At 43.1% G+C, this 22,699-nt stretch overlaps 1 protein-coding gene and 1 pseudogene across 1 annotated transcript; one reads left to right on the top strand and one right to left on the bottom strand.

Annotated features, from left to right (window-relative positions):
• Positions 1–310: 310 nt before the first annotated feature.
• On the top strand, positions 311–1,261 carry LOC132654031 (vomeronasal type-1 receptor 54-like). The gene has a single exon (XM_060383324.1). It carries the CDS (start codon positions 311–313, stop codon positions 1,259–1,261), a length of 951 nt encoding a protein of 316 aa, XP_060239307.1.
• A 20,238-nt stretch (positions 1,262–21,499) lies between these two features.
• Positions 21,500–22,430, bottom strand: LOC132654030 (vomeronasal type-1 receptor 90-like; annotated as a pseudogene).
• Between the last annotated feature and the right edge of the window lie 269 nt (positions 22,431–22,699).

The raw sequence follows: 22,699 nt of genomic DNA, 5'->3' as shown, positions 1-22,699 counted from the left end.
GGAAACCTCAAATAGGAAACAGTAGGAAAAGAAATATTTTCTTGACACATGACAATTGTAATGTGGGAGAAAGCTTCTATCTGGATGGGGCACATAAGTGTCAGAACAATGGAGAGAGTGGGCATCCCTTCTGGGCACTTTGAGATGAAGGCACTCTTAAGCGGAATAAGGCAGAGCTGTGAAATAAACATCTTTCCAAGGAGAGTGGAGCTGCCATTGTCTGCAGCTGATGAGCAAGGCTAGATTGGTGATAAGGAATCTTCTTGCTGTTCTCCCCTCACAGTTGCTACCTGCTTCTTTCAGCCTTAAAATGAACAAAATCAACAAACTGTCAGGTAACACCAAGGTAAGAAACACCATTTATGCTGGAGCTGGGATTGGGCTCTCAGGCAACAGCTTCCTTCTTCTCTTCCACATCCTCATGTTTATTCGTGGGCAGAGGCCCAGACTCACTGATCTGCCCATCAGTCTCTTGGCCCTAATCCACATACTGATGCTGGTAGTCGTCGTGAGTTTAGTAGCTTCAGACATTTTTATGCCAGGGAAGAGATGGAGTGACTCCACATGCAAATTTGTTATGTTCTTGTACAGGTCTTTTAGGAGCCTCTCTCTTTGTGCCACTAGCCTGCTCAGCATCCTCCAGGACATCACCCTCAGTCCCAGAAGTTCCCATCTAGCAAAGTTCAAATGTAAATCTCCACACCACATGCTAGGTTGCCTTCTTTCCCTGAGTATCTTTTATTCATCCATTAGCAGTCCCCTTATAACATACATAACTACAACGCCTAATCTGACCTCATCTGGTTTTACATACCTCAGTCAATCTTGCTGTGTTGTGCCCATGAGCTACTCTGTCCATCACACATTTTTTATATTATTGACCTCCAGGGATGTCATCTTTGTAGGTCTTATGACCCTCTCCAGTGGGTACATGGTGATTTTCCTATGCAGACATAAGAACCAGTCCCAGCTTCTCCACAGTGCCAGCCTTTCCCTCAGACGATCTGGAGAACAAAGAGCCACACGGACCATGCTGTGCCTCATGAGTTTCTTTATGGTGATGTACACCTTGGACAGTGTCATCTCCTACCTAAGAAGTATAGATGATGATCTGATTTTGTTTTGTGTCCATATTCTCACAGTCCATGGCTATGCCACAGTCAGCCCTGTTTTGGTTCTCAGTACTGAAAAGCACATAATTAACATTTTTAGATCCATGTATGGAAGGATGGTAGACATCATATTACTTGGGTATAGGTAAGATTCCTTAAGATGAGCCGGTATTCTGGCATTAGAGCTATGAATTGCACTGTAGTTTACATGAGCTTCAGGTTAAATGAAATTACAGAGTTGTCTTTTTGCTGTTGTTAAACCTATTTCTTATGAGATGCGTGGATGTTATACATAAAAGACAAACTACATGCCAGATACATAAGTCTTTTGTACTTCCCAGTGTGTCTTTTGGGGAGACATAAAGTGACTGTCCTGTTACGGTCTGGATTATCCACAGAACTTTATAATACGTGACAGCTTATGATAGTCTTCATTTATTCAAATCCCTCAGCTATCTCTGTTTTGCCAAATGAGGTTTGTAAACACATTATAATTATCAAGTAACCAGAAATGTTCAAATCACTTAGCTTACACACACACACTCAGAGTGAGAGACAGAGACACAGAGAGACAGAGACAAAGACAGACATAGAATCTATGTATAAAACGCAGTCCTGATGATGGATAAACAGAGTTCAGCTTCTCTGCACTGGACTGTTACTCCAGCTTTAAAAGAGAAGGAGATTCTGGACATGGTCCCACACAGATTGGCATGAAGCCACTGTACTGACTGCAATGAGAGTCTAGTCAGAACAAATTCTGTGGACTACTGGGAGCAGGACGAGCTTGGAAACTTTCTAGGAGTGGAAACAAAAGCAGACTCTCATCCTCAGCTCAGGAGGGAAGGCCATGGGCGTCTTGCTGGGTGGAGGCAGACTGTAAAAATGTAATCAATGCCAAGCAGTATGCTGAAGATGGGAAATTCTTGTGTTGTGTGTGCTGTACCAAAATAAAAATGTGTTCAGTTACCTTAACCAAGCAGTGAAGTATATTTTCCCTGAAATAATAAAGTGAAAAATGGGGATGGAGAGATGGTTCAGGAGTTAAGAACACTGGCTGTCCTTGCAGAGGACCAAAGTTCAATTCCCAGCCTCTAGATGAAGACTCACAACTGTTAGTAACTCCAGTTCAAGAGGATCTCATGGTTTCTGATCCTGCAGGTATCAGGCATGCATTCATGCACAGAAAATAAAAATAAATAAAACTACTAAAGCAAAAAAATTTTAAAAATGAAAAAAATTGTCAAAATATGATTTTTCAAGTTTTAAAACATGACAGATTTTTTTGAACAATGAGGGTTTTCTCAGAGTCCTCATCTTTTTAAAAATTCTTCATTCATTATACTTTATTTAATTTGTATCCCCCCATGTGGGTCCCTCCCTCCTCCTTTCCCAATCCCCATAGTCCTCATGTTAATCTCAGGTCCTCAGAGCAAGCAGAGGAGTTCATCTGTAAGACCTGGAGTATCACTACTCAGGATCTCAGGATGGCACCCTTCCCAGGAACTCTCACAGACCACAGCTCAATGCCAAAGCAAGAGGTTTTATTGCTATCGAGATAGGGTCGCCCCTCCAAAGACAGGAGATGACCCTGAACATGCATAGCACAGTGTTTTTATACCTGAAAATCAGATCACTCTGCTCTATAGTTTACAGATGGTTGTAGATAGTTTACAGCTGGTTGCTTCTCAGAACAGTTCACCCCGCCCTTCAAAGAGCTCTCTGCACATGGCTTCAATTCAAATACTCACAGTTGTTTCTCATTCCCAGGTGGCCCCTCACACCTTTGAGATCCAGGTTGCATCCCAGCCTGTGTTCAGACTTTGAGCAATCTTCAGGCCTGCCAGCCTTGGCTACAGTGAAGTAAGGCCAGCCTGGGCTATATTATAACCTTCCCCAAAAGCAACAGAATTTAATTTGAAAAAGCTCTCAGCCTCCTCTCAGCTCCAGTGCTATTGTAATGCCAAGTTAATGGGAACCTCAGAGACGAAACAAGGCAATAGCAAGAGAGCTTTATTAAGAGAACACTCAAACTCAGGAAGCAAGTCTCACTGATGCAGCAGTAGAGAAGTGAGACCTTGAACCCTGAGTGAGCAGGGTTTTTAAAGGGAAAGTCTGTGATCAGGGGGTTTCCATGAGAAAAACAGGAGGTCACATGTTTCTAGAACAGCAAATGGGGGACCTATGCCTTGACATTACAGGATTAGGTAAAAGAGGGCTGAGGTGACCTCTGATTCACAATTGCCTAAGGCATATGCCTCTCTGAGGCACAATTGCCTAAGACTTACGATCACAATGGCTATTCTTTTAATCTATATCTGAAACATGGGGAGAATTTTCCCACATGATTCTCAACCAATTCTCATTGATTATTGCCAGGGAGATTGTCTCTATTTTCTATGAAGTATTTATTCTGTGATATTTCCTGAAAGCTGTTGCTAGGAGAGTTAACTTTGTTTTCTGCCAGGTGCACATTTTGTGATATTTCCAGGTACCTGAATTCAGCTTCAGGTTAAGATGGCTCTTTATTTCAAAAATGGAGTTATACTCAGGCTAAGTATATCCAGGCTAACTTAAACTCTTTATTTTTCCCTTGCAAGCCTTCCCTTCCAGAAGGATTTTCTTTTCTTGTCAAATTTGTTGGATGTTCTGTAGGCCTCATGTATTCTTATTGGCTTCTCCTTTAACTTGGGGAAATTTTCTTCCATGATTTTGTTGAAAATATTTTCTGGTCCTTGGAGAAGGCAGTCTTCTTTTTCCTCTATTCCTATTATTCTTAGGTTTTGTCCTTTCATTTTATCTTTGATTTCTTGGATGGTCTGTGTCAAGAATTTTTTGGATTTAACATTTTCTTTGACAGATACATCAATTTCTTCCATTTTATCTTATACACCCGAGATTCTTTCTTCCGTGTCTTGTAGTCTGTTGTTTATGCTTACCTCTGTAGTTCCTGTTTTCTTCCCTAAATTCTTCCTCTCCATTATTTCCTCCATTTGTGTTTTCTTTAATTTTTCCAGTTCTATCTTCAGGTCTTGATTTGTCTGGTTTACTTCCTTCACCTGTCTGATTGTATTTTCTTCTTTTTCTTTTAGTTCCTTCAACTCTGTTTCTTTTACTTCTTTCAATGATTTAATTATTTCTTCTCTAAAGGCTGCAAACTGTTTGGCTGCATCTTCCCATATTTCTTCATGGATGGCCATAATCTGCTTGTCTTTAACTTCCTCCCTTTCTTTATGGATAGCCATGATCTGTTTGGTTTTATCTTCCTATAATTCTTTTCGTATTTTATTTGTTTCCTCTATTATCCTCTTCATTAGCATAGATGTAAGGTCATCTTCTTGATTTTCTATTTTGCTGGGTTGTCCAGGGCTGCTCGCCCCTGGATGGCTGGGTTCTGGAGATGCCGTATTCCTCTGTCTTTTGTTGGTTGAGCTTTTACGCTGACCTCTACCCATTGGGCTGTATTAGGTGTTGGCTGTTAGTTTCTGTGCTTCCTGGAGTCCTGATGTAGGGAGAATCCCCTTGGCATGAAGATGATTTTCCTGAAGGAGTCCTCCTCTGCTTTTTGGTTATGGTCACTGTATGGCCAGTGTTTCTCAGGAATTGCCACTGCTCACCTCAGGTGTATAGCCCTGAGTAGTAGCTGAGGTCTTTGTTGGGCAGGGGGGCTCTCCTCTTACCTATATAAGTGCTCAAGACAGCTGCTCCACTGCTGGGTTTCCCGTTATAAATTTAGTGAGCTGCTGCTATTGTTACAGTTTTCCAGGTACAGTCCTCTTGAAGAACCTGCTGATTCCCTAGCTGTGGGGTTTTCTCCCAACAGGGAAACTCAGTCTGTTATCCTGGGGCACACAATTCTGTCCAGGAAAGTAAGAGGGGCGCCCAGCAAGTCTCTGGGCCAGAGGCTGAGTGCTCTGCTCGGGGCCTGGAGAATGTGCACCTGGGTTGAGTTGGCATCTCGGGGCGCCACTTTGTTCTGGAGGCTGGGTGCCTCAGTCTGGACCAGAAGCTGTGTGTCCCTTTCTGGGATGTCGGCTGCAGGCACCACTCTGGTCTGGACGCTGTGGGTGCAGCCCTTTTGAAGGACCGTTATGCCAGGTTCACGGGACCCTCAGAGACCACCAGGAGATTACTCGATGCAATTTCAAGAGAGCTTTATTACGAGAGCGATTGAACTCGGGACCCAAGTCTCACTGGCGCAGCAGTAGAGAAGTGGGACCCCAAGCTCTGAGTGAACAGGATTTTTAAAGGGAAAGTCTGTGAGCAGGGGGTTTCCATGGCAGGAAGCAGGGGGGCACAAGCCTTGGCGTTACAGAATTGGGTGAAGTTTAGCAGAGCGGGGTGACCTTTTCTGAGGCATATAATCACAATGGCTAAGGCATATAATCACAATGGCTATTTTTCTAAACCATATCTGAAACATTGGGGAGAATTTTCCCACCTGATTTTTAACCGATTCCCATTGATTATTGCCAGAGAGTTTGTCTCTATTTTCTATGAAGCATTTATTCTATTATATTTCCTGCAGGCTGTTGCTAGGAGAGTTAACTTTGTTTTCTGCCAGGTGTACACTCTGTGATATTTCCTGGTACCTGAATTCAGTTCCCAGTCAAAATCTTTATTTCAAAATGGAGTTATATTCTGGCTAAATTAAACTCTTCAGGACCAGGTTTCCTACAGTTTTGTCAGTCTACCTAGGGGAAACTGGTTGATCCTTGGCACAGTATCTGAGGGCTGCTGTAATGGCTCTCTGGCTTTTGTAGGTCTGAGGATGCATCTGTGTGCCCCAGTGCCCTAGGGGTACTCAATAATGGCGGCTGAGCACAACACTCCTGCCTGCAGTAGAAAGCTAGAGCCTAGAGCCTACGTGAATCCAGAAAGTCTTTTGGTGCTGGGTGTCCTGAGAGTTAGACCTGATGATCCCCCCACTGGGGGTTTCCTCCTGCCAGGGACACCCAGGCTTTGCTTTGGGGACTGCCATTCTGTCTGGGGTGGCGGCGAGTAGAACCCACCAGCACAGATGCCCGCCCGTGGCTCTGCTTTTCTGGCCTTTGGGAGCCTGGGCGTCTGCCTAAAGTGGGTAATTTTCCCAAGACCTTTTCGGGGTGGTGGTATCAGCTGAGTGCTCTGAGATCAGTCCAGCCGTTTCCCTCCCTGTGGGTTTGCACCCAATGGTGAAACTGAGTCTCTGGTGCCCTGGGGCCCACAGTTCTATCTGAGGCGGCGAATCAGGTGAGCAGGCAGGGCTCTATGCAGGCGCCTGGGTCCCCGGCTCTGGCTCTGGCTGGCTCCAGGGGATCCCGTGGAACCTGAGTCTTTTCCAGGGGATGTCTGGGTGACCTAAGGTCGGTCCCAATCCTTTCCTGTTCCGTGGGGTTATCTCTCGACTGGAAAATCCAGTCTGTGATGTTGTGGGCCCACAGTTCAGTCTGGGACAGTGACCAGATCACGCTAGAGTGTAGCTCTGGGCTGGCGACCAAGCACCTGGCGGAACCAGGGTCTCTTCTGTGGTTTACCTGGGTGAGTTAAAGCTGATTGAACCCCCCCACCATGGGGTATCCTCTCATCTGAAGAACACAGTCACGTGTGTTTTATGGCCGCGAGTTCTGCTTGCTGGTCACTGTGCCGATCCTGCTGTGCTGCTGTTCAGAATGAGAGTCCTCCCAGCGCCGCCATCTTGGCTGCCCCTACAATTTTCTTAATTGGTTCAAATCATATGGCTTGGTTTCACTTGGTAAAACTAACAAAATAAATGCCAAAGTCTTTTGTCTTCCCCCAAAGGACTGAGAAATTGTTTCAAGTTCTCTGTTAGAATGCCCACTGTCATTGTCTAAAATACCTGATAAACTTTAAAATATTTCATAACCTGAAACATAACTTTTTAAAACTCGTTTTTGCAGTATCAAAATAAGGTACCCTTTTAGAAATGAAGTCACAAAATACAACCATAATTTTAAAAGTCAAAACCAGATTTTATCAATGCAAACAATTCAGTACTTTTAAAATCAATACCAAGTATATTATTTTGATGTTGGCTGCCAGTAAGAAAAGTTCTTGTAATCAAACACATGGAGGTGCAGTTTTAATATTTTATATAAATGTAGTTTTAAACATTATTATTTTTATAAACCTGGTTTTTAATACAGGACCGAAATTATGTAAAATCTTAATACATTTAATAATCAATAATCAGACATCAAAACATATATAGAACATACTAAACTTATATATTTAAAACAAACAGACAAAACTATAAAACTAATTTTTACTCCCTTTAGCATTAATTTCAAGGGAGGAACATCTTGCTCCCTGTTGAATACTATTTTATGACCATAGAGGCTTGCAACTTTCTTACCTTAGAAGCTGCTGTGGACACTTTAAGAGCCTCTTGTAGGGAAAGTAATCATCAGTATGGCCTTCATCTGTGGTTTCGACTCCTGTAGTGTCTGGGACATTTTTGTGCATTTCTGATATAATATGTCCGCACTCCTCTATGGCAGACAAAACTTTAAAAAGCTGCTGAAATCATCCCAGGTGGGCTGGTGGGTGAAAAGAACAGTTTCAATGAGATCAATCAAATCCCTAGAATTGTCAGAGGACTTGGATTCTGAGTTCTCCAGTCATCTGGTTCCCCGAGGGAGAGGCTGCCAAGGGGCTCTGAGTTTTTGGTGCTGGGCCAGATAGTGGTTCGAACCTGGATAAAGGGCTGGAGCTCGCTGAGGAGTGGGAGGAGGAGGGGTTGGAAAAATTATTTCCATGGGAGTCTCATCCTGAAAAATAGCGTAAAAGGGGTGTGAGGGTGACAGGGAAGTGGCTTCTGGTTTTGTAGAGTCTGTGGAAGGAGGATTGTTAGTAGGGGTCAGAAAGGGCTTAATCCATGGAGGTGGATGAATCATTAGGTCTTTCCAGACTACAATATATGGAAATTGGTCTGGGTGCCCACATTTTTGCTGAAAAACACCATTTTCCACTGCAAGGATGGTGGGAAGGTGGAAAGTTCCTTCTGCTGGCTAGCCCACATTAAAGGTGGGCCATTCTGAGCTGCAAAAAGTCATCATTTTTCCTCTCCTCACATCAACTGAAAGACCGTGAATTCTAGTCTTAACTTCTCCAAAATGTGTCAGAACCAAGTCAAGGGGTTTGGAAATATTCTGTCCCATATCATCAGCCAGTCTTTTCTTCAAGAGAATTCAGGATAACGCAAAAGAAGTAAGGAGAGCAATTTCAACAAATAGTAAATGACACATACACAAAAAAGAACCAGCCATCCCAGACAAAAAACAAACTAAAGGCAACAACTCACAACCTATACCTGGGCTCATATCTAAAATCACTAAAGCAAGAAGAGCTATGGCTTCAAAGGCAACTGCAAGACCACAAGCAATTAATCACAAAAATAAAAAGTAACTCCTGCCACAACACCAAGAAAAAGAAAATTAATCCTACACAGAAACAAAGTAAAACCAAAAACCTGGCATTTCCTGTACTTCTCTGCCACAGAAGTGCCAGAAAGGCTATGAAAACCAGTCCTCACTCTGGTTTCCCTATCCCAAGACTTCCAGGGAGGCAAAAACTTACAAGGCCAAAAATGTCTTTTTGACCCCTGAGGCCCTGGACCTCAACAGGTCTCTCTTGTCCACTTTTGGGTGCCTCTACATCACATTGAGGCTTTTCAAATCAATGAACAGAAACAAACACTTAAAGCAGGCAGACAACACAAAAGACATTTACCCATGGGGTTAAGTTCTCTGAGTTGGGAGTCCTAGAGGTCCTGAGGCACCTTGGACCAGACCCCAAATGTAATGCCAGGTTCAGGAGATCCTCAGAGCCCTTAGGAGACAACTCAATACAATAGCAAGAGAGCTTTATTATGAGAGCAATTAAACTCTAGACCGAGTCTCACTGATTCAGCAGTAGAGAAGTGGGACCTTGAGCCCTGAGTGAGCAAGGTTTTTTAGGGAAAGTCTGTGATCAGGGAGTTTTCATGACAGCAAACAGGGAAGCACATGTTTCTATGACAGCAAACGTGGGGCATATGCCTTGATGTTACAGGATTAGGTAAAAGTTAGATGGGTGAGGTGACCTTTTCTGAATCACAATTACCTAAGGTATATGTCTCTCTGAGGCACAATTGCCTAAGACATATGATCACAATGGCTATTCTTTTAATCTATATCTGAAACATTGGGGAGAATTTTCCCACCAGATTATCAACCAATTTCCCTTGATTATTGCCAGGGAGATTGTCTCTAATTTCTATGAAGTATTTATTCTATGATATTTCCTAGAGATGGTGCTGGGAGAGTTAACTTTGTTTTCTGCCAGGTGCACATTTTGTGATATTTCCTGGTACCTGAATTCAGATCCCAGTCAAGATGGCTCTTTATTTTAAAATGGAGTTATTCACAGGCTAACTTTACCCAGGCTAACTTAAACTCTTCACTATGACTTTCTAGGTGGTGTTTATTATGAAGTTAAACTTTGAAACTCAGTATAAATCACACATAAAAGTCACCCAGCTGAAGGGAAATTTTAATCTAGCAACATGGCTACTCTGGCAGGAGATCACATGCGAAGACCTAGTTCTGTGCGATCTGGCTGAAATACAGACACACTTTTAGTACACACTCTTTTTTTTAAACTTTTATTAATTACACTTTATTCACTTTGTATCCCCCCATGAACCCCACCCTCCTCCCCTCCTAATTCCACCTTCTCTCCCCCTTCTTCATGCATGCACCTCCTCAAATCCACTGATAGGGGAGGTCCCCCTCTCCTTCCTTCTGAACTTAGTTTATCAGATCTCATCAGGAGTGGCTGCATTGTTATCTTCTCTGGCCTGGTAAGGCTACTCCCTGCTCAGGAGAAGGTGATCAAAGAGCAGGCCAATCAGTTCATGTCAGAGACAGTCCCTCTAATGATTATTATGGAACCCACTTGGACACTGAACTGCCATGGGCTACATCTGTGCAGTTGTTCTAGTTTATCTCCTTGCATGGTACTTGGTTGGAGTATGAGTATCTGGAAAGACACCTCTGTTCAAATTCTCTGGTTCTGTTGCTCTCCTTGTGGAGCTCCTGTCCTCTCCAGATCTTACTATTTTCTACTTCTGTCATAAGATTCCATGCTCTCTGCCCAACAGTTAGCCATAAGTCTTAGCATCTGCTTTGATAGTCTGCAGGGCAGAGCCTTTCATAGGCCCTCTGTGGCAGACTCCTAACTTTTTTCCTATTTTCTTCTTCTTCTGATGTCCATCCTCTTTGCCTTTTAGGATGGGGATTGAGCATTTTAGTCAGAATCCTACCTCCTGATTAGCTTCTTTATATGTACAGATTTTAGTAGGTTTATCCTATATTATATGTCAATATAAATGAGTATATACCCTGTGTGTCTTTCTGCTTCTGGGACAAATAATTCAGGATGATCCTTTCCAGTTCCCACGATTTAACTGCAAATTTCATAATTTCCTTATTTTTCATTGCTGAGTAATATTCCATTGTGTAGATGTACCACAATTTCGGTATCCATTCTTCAGTTGAGGGACATCTGGGTTGTTTCCAGCTTCTGGCTGTTACAAATAAAGGTGCTAAAACATGATTGAGCATATGTTCTTATTGTGTACTTGATCCTCTTTGGGATATATGCCTAGGAGTGCTATGGCTGGATCTGAGGAAGCGCTATTTCTGTTTGTCTGATAAAGCACCAGATGGATTTCCAGAGTGGTTGTACAAGTCTACATTCCCACCAGCAGTGGAGGAGGTTTGCCTTTCTTCTGAATCCCTCCAGAATGTGTTTTCACTTGAGTTTTTAATCATGGCCATTCTGATAGATGTAATTTGAAATCTCAGGGTCATTTTGATTTGCATTCTCCTGATGGGTAATGAGGTTGAGCATTTCTATAAGAGTTTCTCTGCCATTCAATATTCCTCTACAGAGAATTCTGTTTAGCTCTGTTCCCCATTCTTTAATTGGATTAATTGGTTTGTTGCTTTTCAGCTTTTTTAGTTCTTTATATATACTGGATATTAGCCATCTGTCAGGTAAAGAGTTGGTGAAGATTCTTTCCCAATCTGTAGGCAGTCATTTTGTTTTGATGACAGTGTCCTTTGCTTTACAGAAGCCTTTCAGTTTCATGAGGTCCCATTTATTGATTGTTGCTCTTAGAGCCCATGTTGTTGGTGTTCTGTTCAGGAAATTGTCTCCTCTGTTAATGAGTTCTAGGGTCTTCCACACTTTTTCTTCTAACCCATTTAATGTGTCTCATTTCATGTTGAGGTTTTTGATTCACTTGGACTTTAATTTTGTGCTGGGTGACAAGTATAAATCTATTTGCATTTTTCTACATGAAAACATCCACTTAGACCAGCACCATTTGTTGAAGATGCTATATTTTTTCCATTGTATGGTTTTGTCATCTTTGTCAAAGATCAGTTGTCCATAAGTGTCTGGGATTATTTCTGAGTCTTCAGTTTTGTTCCCTTGATCCACCATTGTGTTTCTATGCCAGTACCATGCAGTTTTTCTGACTGTTGCTCTATAGTACAGCTTGAGATCAGGGATGGAGATACCTCCAGAAGATCTTTTATTGTAGAGGATTGTTTTAGCAATTCTGGGTTCCTTGTTATTCCATATGAAGTTGAGAATTTTTCTTTCAAGGTCTGTAAAGAATTGTGTTGGTAATTTGATGGGAATTGCATTGAATCTGTAGATGGCTTTTGGTAAGATGACCATTTTTCCTATGTTAATCCTGCCAAGCCATGAGCATGGGAGATCTTTCCATTTTCTGATGTCTTCTTCTAATTCTTTCTTCAGAGACATGAAATTTTTTTCATACAGATCTTTGACATGCTTGGTTAGGGTTACACCAAGGTACTTTATGTCATTTGTGGCTATAGTGAAGGGTGTTGTTTCCATAATTTCTTTCTCAGCCCTTTTGTCTTTTGTATACATGAGGGCTACTGATTTTTTTGAGTTAATTTTGTATATGGCCACTTTGCTGAAGGTGTTTATCAGCTATAGGAGTTCCCTGGTAGAATTTCGGGGGTCACTCAGGTATACTATCATATCATCTGCAAATAGTGATACTTTGACTTCTTCTTTTCCAATTTGTATTCCCTTGATCTCCTTCAACTGTCTTATTGCTCTGTCAAGGACTTCCAAAACTATGTTAAAGAGATATGGAGAGAGTGGGCAGCCTTGCCTTGTCCCTGATTTCATTGGGATTGCTTTAAGTTTCTCTCTGTTTAGCTTGATGTTGGCTCTAGGCTTGCTGTATATTGCCTTTACTAGGTTTAGATATGTGCCTTGTATCTCTGATTCTCTCCAATACTTTAAATATGAATGGATGTTGAATTTTGTCAAATGATTTTTAAGCATCTAAGGAGGTTATATGTGGTTTTTTTTTTCTTTCAGTTTCTTATTTTGGTGGATCACATTGATGGATTTCCATATATTGGACCACCCCTGCATACCTGGGATGAAGCCTACTTGGTCATAGTGGATGATATCTTTGATGTGTTCTTGTATTCAGTTTGCAAGTATCTTGTTGAGTATTTTTGCATCAATGTTCATAATGGAGATTGGCCTGAAATTCTCTCTTTTTTTTGGTCTTTGTGAGGTTTAGGTACCAAGGTGACTGTGGCTTCATAGAATGAGTTGGGTAGTGTTCTTTCTGTTTCTATTTTGTGGAACAGTTTGAAGAGAACTGGAGTTAACTCTTCTTTGAAGGTCTGGTAGAATTCTGCGCTGAAACCATCTGGTCCTGGGCTTTTTTTGGATGAGAAACTCTCAATGACAGCTTCTATATCCTTGGTATATATGGGACTAATTTATTGATTTACCTGGTCTTAATTAAGCTTTGGTAGTTGGAATTGATCAAGAAAAGTATCCATTGCATTTAGATTTTCAAATTTTGTGGCATATACACTTTTGAAGTATATAAGCCCTAATGATTGTTTGGATTTCCACAGTGTCTATAGTTATGTCCTCCTTTTCATTTCTGATTTTAATGATTTGGATGGTGTCTCTCTGTCTTTTAGTTAGCTTGGCTAAGGGTTTGTCGATCTGGTTGATTTTCACAAACAACCTGCTCTTGGTTTCATTGATTCTTTGAATTGTTTTATTTGTTTCTAATTGATTGATTTCAGCCCTGAGTTTGATTATTTCCAGCCGTCTACTCCTTTTTGGTGTGTCTACTTCTTCTTTTTCTATGATTTGTAGGTGAGACATTAAGTTCTTTGAATGAGTTGTCTTGAATTTCTTCTTGAAGGCACTTAGTCCTACGAATTTCCTCTCAGCACTCCTTTCATTGTGTCGCATAAGTGTGGATATGTTGTGCCTTCATTTTCATTGAATTCTAGGAAGACTTTAATTTCTTTCTTTGTTTCTTCCCTGACCCAGCTGTCATTGAGTATCAAGTTGTTCAGTTTCCATGTGTATGTAGGCTTTTTGCTATTTCTGTTGTTGTTGATGTCCAGCTTTATTCCATGGTGATCAGACAGGATACAAGGGATTATTTCAATCTTCTTGTATCTGTTGAGGCTTGCTTTGTGACCAACTATATGGTCTATTTTGGAGAATGTTCCATGAGGTGCTGAGAAGAAGGTAAATATTTTGTGTTTGGGTTTAAGGTTCTGTAAGTGTCTGTTAGGTCCATTTGATTCATGACCTCTGTTAGAGACATTGTTTCTTTGTTTCATTTCTGTTTTCTTGACCTGTCCTTTGTTGAGAGTGGGGTGTTGAAGTCTCCCACTATTAATGTGTGGAGATCTATGTGTGGTTTAAGTTTTATCAATGTATCTTTTACAAATGTGGGTGCCCTTGTATTAGGGGCATAGATATTCAGGATTGTGATGTCTTCCTGGTGGAATTTTCCCTTGATGAGTATGAAGTGTCCTTCTCCATCTCTTTTGATTAATTTTGGAAGAAAGTATATTTTATCAGATATTAGAATGGCTATTCCTGCTTGCTTCTTGGGTCCATTTACTTGGAAAGCAGTCTTCCAGCCCTTTACCCTCAGGTAATGTCTATCTTTGTGACTTAGGTATCTTTCTTGTATGCAACAGGTTGCTGAGTCTTGTTGGTGCATCCATTCTGTTAGTCTGTGTCTTATTATTGGAGAATTGAGTCCATTGATGTTGAGAGAAATTAATGACCAGTGGCTGTTAGATCCTGTGATTTTGATGTTGGCTGTGGTCATATGTTTGTGTGCTTGGTTGCTTTTCGTTTAACTGCAGTGAGGTTAATTATTTCCTGTGTTTTCTTGAAAATAGGTAGGTTTCTTGAATTGTATTTTTCCTTCTAGTGTCTTCTGTAATGCTGGATTTGTGTGTAGGTATTGTTGAAAGTTGTATTTGTCATTGAATATCTTGTTTTCTCCATCTATGAGAGTATTGCTGGTTATAGTAGTCTGGGCTGACATCTGTGTTCTCTTAGGTCTGTCATGATATCTGTCCAGGCCCTTCTGGCTTTCATAGTCTCAGCTGAGAAGTCAGGTGTGATTCTGATGGGTTTGCCATTATATGTTACTTGGCATTTTCCCCTTGCAGCTTTTAATATTTATTCTTTCTTCGGTATACAAACTGTTTTGATTGTTATGTGGCAGAAGGACATTTTTTTCTGGTCTAATTTATTATTTGTTCTGTAGGCCTCTTGTATTCTTATTGGCCTCTCCTTTAAGTTGGTCAAATTGCTTCAATGATTTTGTTGAAAATATTTTCTGGGCCTTGGAGGAGGGAATCTTCTTTTTCCTAGATTCCTATTATTCTTAGGTTTTGTCTTTTTATGTTGTCTTGAATTTCTTGGACGGTGTGTGTCAGAAATTTTTCAGATTTAACATTTTCTTTGACAGATACATTGATTTCTTCCATTGTATCTTCTACACCTGAGATTCTTTCTTCCATCTCTTGTAGTCTGTTGGTTATGCTTACCTCTGTAGTTTCTATTCTCTTCCCTAATTTCTTTCTGTCCATAATTTCCTCCATTTTTTTTAATGTTTTCTGTTCTATCTTCAGATCTTGAGCCATTTTGTTGATTTCCTTCACGTATCTGACTGTGTATTTTCCTGTTTTTCCCTCTAATTCATTCAGCTGTTTGTTTGAACAATCCTCTGTTCCTTTTATTTGTTTCAGTGATTTAAGTATTTCCTCTCTAAAGTCCACAAACTGTTTGGCTGCAACTTCCTGTATTTCTTTATGCATGGCCATAATCTGTTTGAGTCTATCTTCCTCCAGGTCTTTACACATTTTTTTTCCTTCTGTTATCTTCTTCATGAGCATAGATGTTAAGTCATCTTCTTGAATTTCAATTAAACTTGGGTGTCCAGGCCTCTTGCCCCTGGATAACTGGGTTCTGGAGATGTCATATTGCTCTGTCTTTTGTTCATTGAGCTTTTATGCTGGCCTCTACCCATTGGGATATCTTAGCTGTTGGGAGTTAGTTTCTGGTGGTTCCCGGAATCCTGTAGTGGAGAGAATCCCCTTAGCAGGAAGATGGATTTTCCTTAAGGAATCTCCTCAACATTTTGTATGGCTAGTGTTTTTCAGGAGTTGCCACAGTTTGCCTCAGGCGTAGAGACCTGACTGTTAACTGTGGTCCTTGTTAGTCAAGGGGGATCTCCTCTCTCCCGGAGAAGTCCTACAGACAGCTGCCCTGCTTCTGGGTTTCTTGCTGTAAATTTAGTGAGCTGCTGCTGTAACCTGTGTGTCCTGTGGTTTGGTCAGTTATGTGAGGGATAACTGGTTGCCCCTTGGAGCAGTATCTGGGGGTTGATCTCAGGGATTCTAGGCTTCTATAGGTCTGAGGTTGAGTCTCTTTGTCCCAGTACACAAGTGGTAATCTGTGGCAGGTGAGTACTGCTCTCCTGGTAGCAGCAGGCTACCTGGTGCACAGCAGGTCAGTAAGTTGGGCTGGTCTGTGGGACTTTTTCCAGGGATATACTGGGTGGTCTAAGTCTGACCCCGTTTGCTTCATTCCCTGTGAGGATTTCTCCAACAGGGACTCCCAGTCTCTGTTGCTGAGTCTCACAGCTCTGTCTGTGACACAGAGCTGGGCGTTCAGCCAGACTCTGTGCTCGTGGCTGCAGCCCAGTTCAGATCTGGGGGCGCACACCTGCCATTCTCAGAAAACATTTCCAGGGAAAGACTGGGTGACCTGTGACCAGCCCTATTTCCTTCCTTCCCTGTGGGTTTTTCTACTGACTGGGGCTCCCAGTCTCTGGTGTTATGGTGCCCACCATTCAGCCTGGGAAGGTGATCAGGACATGCAGGAGTGTGACTCTGGTCTAGAGACCTAGTGCCTGCATGACCTGGGATCTCTTTCGGTTCTGGCTGGGTGACCTGAGAGTGGACCCGACTGATTCACAGGCTGTGGGGGTTTCCTCTTACCTGGGAAACACAATCACTCTTGTTTTAGGGCCCAGAGTTCAGTCTCTTGGTTGCTGTCCTGCTCCTCAGATGCAGTGTTCTCCTGGCACCGCCATCTTGTTCTTCCTAGTACACACTCTTAATCCGTCTGGCTGGAATACAGACACACTCTTAGTACACCCCTTTAATCCTAAACAATGAATCCTGTCTGGTCCTCCTGCCGATTCCTCCTCCTACCACACGGTGGCACCAGAGAACAGCATATACGGAAGAGCACAGGGAGAAACTTGAGCTCCTGAAAGGGAAGTGCTGAATGCAGTTTCCAGAAGAGACATGAATCTTCAGGACGTTTTACAACCTCTAGTCTCTGCTCCTGTCTCCATCAAGGAGGCCTGTAATCACTCACCTCCTTTGATTTCCCTGACACTGCCCGTGGGGTAGTGTATCTCTTCTTCATCCATTCATTTACCCAACTCAGGGCTCCCAGCAGCTCTAGGTATTTCAGGAATATCCCCACCCCCCTTAAATGTGTGTTTTCCTACAATCACACCCACCACCAAATACAAGTGGGAAACGACAACCTATCCAGGGGACCTGACAACAGGAAGAGCTTTGAACACGATTTTGTAGATAAGGATTGCCCCACGAGGCAGCGATGGATCTCACAACCTCACTTTGCAGAGGCACAGGCGGCCCTAATGTGGCAGCCCGAGACAGCACCTCAGCCTTCACAGCCACCTAAGGAAGTTAGAGCCATGTCCTTCCGGACTGAGCAGGAGAATAGAAACGAATAACTTTGCCAAGACCACAGAGATAATCAATGTTGGAGCCCAGATTGAGACCCAGGGGCCTGATCCAGTGAGCCCACAGGAGTTTGGGGGCGTGGCTATTGCTGCCCTGGGACTGTTAGTGCTGCCCTGGGACTGAGGTGGCCTTCTCTTCTGCTTCCTGCAGGTGGCGACAAAGCACAAAGCCAACAATTCTGACCTGGTGATAGCTTGGTGCCCTGTTCCGAGGGGCTTCAACAGGGTTCCTAAGGGAGGAGAGTGGAAGGAATGGGGGTGGGGGGAGAGGAAAAGAGACGCAGGAATGAAAGCCAAGTCTGTTCATCTGATCAAGGCTTCCGTTTATTAGAAATTTTTACCCAACTTATATAGGGAGAAGTCAGGAAAGGGGGAAGGTTAATTTACTGCTGCAGGAGATAGAAAGAGTGCTTTCATGGGTTAAATATTGTACCTGCAAGATACCATAAGGATAGTTTCTAAAGATATCTTACGGATGCTCTAACAAACGGATGTCCTCACAATCTATAACCCATGATTTAGGGTCTTAGATAATTCTTTCACTAAATAGCCTTAGGTCTCCACTAAATGACCTTTGCTCTCTACTTGGTTTTGGCTTCAGTAACTACCTTTGTCTCTACTAGATAGCTTTGACTTTGGCTTCTGTAGATAGCTTTGGCTCCCGGCAGCTTGGTTTGCTTGAAGATGTAACACTCACTTGGTCATAGTTGGGGAGCAGGGAGGGAGGTGGGAAATGCCTCCTTCCTAGACCCATACAGAAGTTGCAAATGGGAGACTAGCCTGGCCTAGCACCAATCTGCCAACCTTAAGTCTGCAGTTAGTCTGATCTCAGGAGGGTCTGGATCTTAGGGTGGATCAGATTCAGTTTCCCCGTGAGAACATGCATCCTGGAAGTTAGTAGCTGCAGAGGACACCAGTAAGTTCACACACGCACGGCCAGCATGCACACAGACATGTTATAGCTGGTGTCCGCACAAGTTGTTTGACTGAGTTACCTTCTGCTCAGAACATCCAGGCAGAGTCCAGTAAGTACTATGAAGGAATGCTCCCCCCCCCCCCTTTCCCAGCCTCCTTCAAGAATTCACAAGAACCCAGAGCAGGAAAACTTGTCACAAGCAGTGATTTTTAACAGCTCAAAGCCCAGTGCCACAGGGAAAGGGGGCCAGGCCCTTTCACTCTCCCCAGTCCACTTGCTCACCCCAAACTGATGCATTTTCTCCCTATTCCAGCATCCTCCTGAAGGGAGCCTGGGAGTCTGAGCTGAGGTGTGTGTGTGTGGAGGAAGGAGAGAGGAAGGGGGAGCTGTGGCTGCAGTGGCCTTACACACTCATATGGGCTCCTGCTGTACTGAGTCCAGCACACAGACCACCTGTGGGATGCCTAGAGGAAGTCTATCCACCCCACCCCAAGGGGACCAAGGAGGAATTATGTGAGGGCCACATGCCATCTTTGTGGTCATTTCTCAGTCAAGGTTGTCTTTGCCTGGTTCATCCTCCATGGTTGCACCTTCTCCCTGTTCCTGCTTTATTCTTTAGAAATCAGTCACCATGCCTGCCCACCACCATAAATGGAAGGCCCAAGCTTTCAAGCTTCACGCCCCTGAGAGGCATCACCTATGCACAACCATTAAGTTCTTCCTCAGGAAGATTTCCTCTTCTCCCTCACTTACTGTGTGCGGTCATTCTGTCTGTCGCTGTGGAGTGACATGTTCATTCTGTACTGCCAGTTCTGCCTGCTGTTGATGCTCACTCTCCAGTGCTGGCTGTTCAGGGGTCCCTCATCCTCACTCTCCAGTCCTTGGTTGTCCCTGTGTTATCTGGGGGCACTTCCTTCCTGGTAAAAGACAGCCAGGCTCCTCTGTATCTATCTTTTCAGTTCCCTGAGTCAGAGAGTTCTGCAAAGAGTTAGGCTCCTTATATTGGCATTTAAATTTTCTTTGAGTGTGATGAGTGTGTCATAGTTACATATTTGTGTGGGTTAATACATATGTATCTATGTACATGTGCAAGTGTGTATATGTGGAGGCCAGAAATGATTGTTAACTGTCTTCCTCTGTCAAAACCCACCTTATTTATACATTTCATCCTCTGTGTGTGTGTGTGTGTGTGTGTGTGTGTGTGTGTAAGGACTTGTATGTGGAGGTAAGAGGTTATGCTCAGGTGTCAGATCTTACATTTCACTCTCTGTGGGACAGGATCTTTGCAGGGAACCATTTAGTTGGCCTGGCCTGGCTGCCTTGAGCGGCATAGGGGTTCTTAAGTTAGAGTTCCTGGCTCCTGGGACACTAATCGCCTTCCGTTCCTGAGAGACTGACACACTCCCCCAGGCAGCTGAAGTGTTTGGCAGTTTTGTGTTTCTCTGATGCAGGACATTTGATCCTATTGTGAGAGTGCAAAATGTTTCTTGTTTGGTGTGGCTCAGCCCTCACACACACCTTTAATCCAAGAGCTTTCTGTACACAGGATTAAGTAAAGTTAACCCCAGGTCAAGAGGTGGAGTAGAAACCAGCTGACAGGAAGTTAACAGGAAAGAGGGGCATTTAGGTGAAGGGAATTTAAGACAGTGTGGAGAAGAAGGGGCTTCCTTCTGGGGCGTGAGCTGAGTAGGAAGATCAGGTGAGAAGGAAAGTCTTTCTCTGCCTCTCTGAGCTAGCAAGCTTTCACCCGAGCATCTGGATCCTAAGTCTTTATAACTAATATTTGAATGGTTGGGATTTTGTTTTTAATAACAACATTTCTCTGCATGTTTCTTTAGTAGTGAAGGAAACATGGAAACTCGACAGGACAATTACTCTTAGACATAAACCTTGTGTACCCTCTAGTGCTTGCAAATGTCAGTGTATCCTGGCAACTACCACTGTGTTGATCCTGGCATTGGCCATTATATCTGTTTCTGACAAAGGTATAAAAAGTCTGATTGCTCTTCATAAAATTTTCATAGCCTCAGTCTTGCTGTGGCCCCTCTTACCAGCCTGGTTTAATTCCTTGAAGCCATATTAAGCAATCTTAATCTCATAAGTAATCAGGTCGCATTTGTTGTTCTCTGCTGTGTACTTCTGGTTAGTTGTCCTGCAAGCTTCTAGGAATTCTCCTATCTCTGCTTCCATCTCAACATAGGAGGACTGAGTACAGATAGGTACTACCCTGTCTGGCTTTATGTGGCTTCTCTGCACTCAAGCTAAGGTCTTCATGCTTGCAAGGTAAATGAACCTAATCAATCTGAACCTTATCAGTCTGGCTGGGGTATCTGGTCAATGAGCTCTAGGGTCTTACTTGTCTCTGCCCCCTCAGTGCTGGGGGCTACAAGAACTCACACCCTGCATAGCTTTTACATAGGTGTTAAAGATTCAAATTCAGTCTTCATGCTTGTGCAGAAAGCACTGTTACCTCACCCCTACCCAGCCCAGACCCCCTCCACTCCTCCAGCCTGTCATTTGGTTTCAGAAGATTACGGTTGTTTCTTCTTGTTCTGAATGGTCATTCTACACCAATTAAGAATTCTCCACTGTGCCATTCCTCAACCCCTGGCAAACACCATTGCATTTTCCTTTCTTGAAAAATTACAGTACAGTACTCTCAGTTCCACCCCTAGATATACAGAAGCTTGTCATTCTGTGACTGACAGGTCACGGGAAGTATGTATTCCTCTGTGGTGGACCTACACCTACAGGTGGCTTTCCTTCCTGTTCAAGCTGAGTAATAGTCCATGATATATAAAGGCCACATGTGGTTGGTACATTCATCTGCTTACGGACAGAGAGTTATTTCCATCGTGGCTGTGGTTAAGTGCTGTTACCATAAACAAGCAAGCATCTGAGACTTTGAATCAATTATTTTTCCATAACTATGAAAGAACTGTTGATGAATGATATGCAATTTTGTGATAATGCATCCATATTTAATTAGGTAAAATACAAAGTGTTGAGATGATTGGCTTATTAAAAAGTGCTATACAGTTTAGGTTATTGATAGGTGCACAGAGCACCCTAATCTGTGATGTGTAACAGGTGTTCCTTGCTGACGCCAAGCAGAAATTCACATGAAGACATTTGGCTCAAATATGTACAGGTGCTGTAACACACATTTCAATGGAAGCAGTTTAACAAAGCAGGAGTCATTTGTTCACTTATCTGGAGGAGCATGAACACGAGGCTGGGATTCACCATCTGTCAGCGAGCATCTGTCAGTTGGCTCCTTAAGTGAACTCGTCCTTCCCTCACTAGTTAAGCATTTTCTGTCCTCCCCACCAAAGATTGTAAGAAGACAACAATTCGTTTCTCAGTGCCAATGAACAGCAAGGGGCTTACGGTGGCATAGCCATTGGAGACCATCATGTGGATACTGTGGTGGATTGGGGCACTGTCCTGCATCAGTTTTGAGGCAAATATGATGCAGTCCAAACAGTACATCAGGACAAAGAAGTTCATGAGCAGCAGGATGGTCCTGGTGGCTCTTTGCACTGGGGACAGTTTTGCAGAAAGGCTGGATCTGTGAAGGTACTGAGCCTGCTTCTTGTGTCTGCACAAAAGAGCCACCATGTACCCGCTGGAAAGGGCCATGAGACCTAGAAAGGACACATCTCGAAATATCCTCAGTATGGAAAATAAGGGTATGCTGCTATACTCCATCGGTAAAATAATGCAAGATTCTGTGACAAATATGAGACCATGTGAGGTGACATTGTACTCAGCAACATAGGAGAAGGAGAACTGAGCACCACAGGACATGTAGAAGGCCCACAGCACGAGAAGGGGGCACAGGCTCTGTTGTGGGGATTTAGGTTTGAACTTTCCCAGACAGGAGCTTCTGGGGCTGAGGATGATGGCCTGAAGGATGCTCAGCAGGCAGGTGGCACAAAGAGAGAGGCCTCTCAAACGCCTGTACAAGTGAAGCAGGGAGTTACACTTGATGTCATTCCACATATTCTGAGATGCAAGAATGTCACCAGCTGCAAACCCAATGACTGTTAGCATCCCAAGGTGGATGAGGGCCAAGAGACTGATGAATGGGTCAATGATCTGGAGCCTGCGTTCAAGAAGGAACTCAAAAAGGTAGAAGAGGAAGAGGATAATGTTGAAGGAGATCCCAATGCCTACTTCAGAGAAAAATATATAATGTGTCAACAACTCCATAAAGGGTCTTGATTCTTCTCATTGTAAGAGACAAGGAACTAGAGTAAACATCTGAGAAGAAAGGCAAGAGAAATTATTCACCACAAACAGTAACAGCAACATTGGTACCAAACACTATTGCCTTTAGGAATATTGGTGGACCCAGCCCAATACACCCTCAGTACTCAAGTTTTCCTGAGGTCCAAACCCCCTCATTGTCAGTCATGGCTGGATTATATACCTATTGATGGGCTCCCTTGCTGCTTCAAGTTTCCTGTACATTAAAATAATCATGTATTACAGAAATGATTC

This window comes from Meriones unguiculatus, chromosome 5, assembly GCF_030254825.1.
Source record: "Meriones unguiculatus strain TT.TT164.6M chromosome 5, Bangor_MerUng_6.1, whole genome shotgun sequence".
In the NCBI taxonomy this organism is placed as follows: Eukaryota; Metazoa; Chordata; class Mammalia; order Rodentia; family Muridae; genus Meriones; species Meriones unguiculatus.
This window is presented reverse-complemented; position numbering and strand designations above follow the sequence as displayed.

What these genes read in the sequence shown, in the direction of transcription:
- LOC132654031 (XM_060383324.1), top strand. Translation starts at nt 311, where the DNA reads ATGAACAAAATCAACAAACTGTCAGGTAACACCAAGGTAAGAAACACC.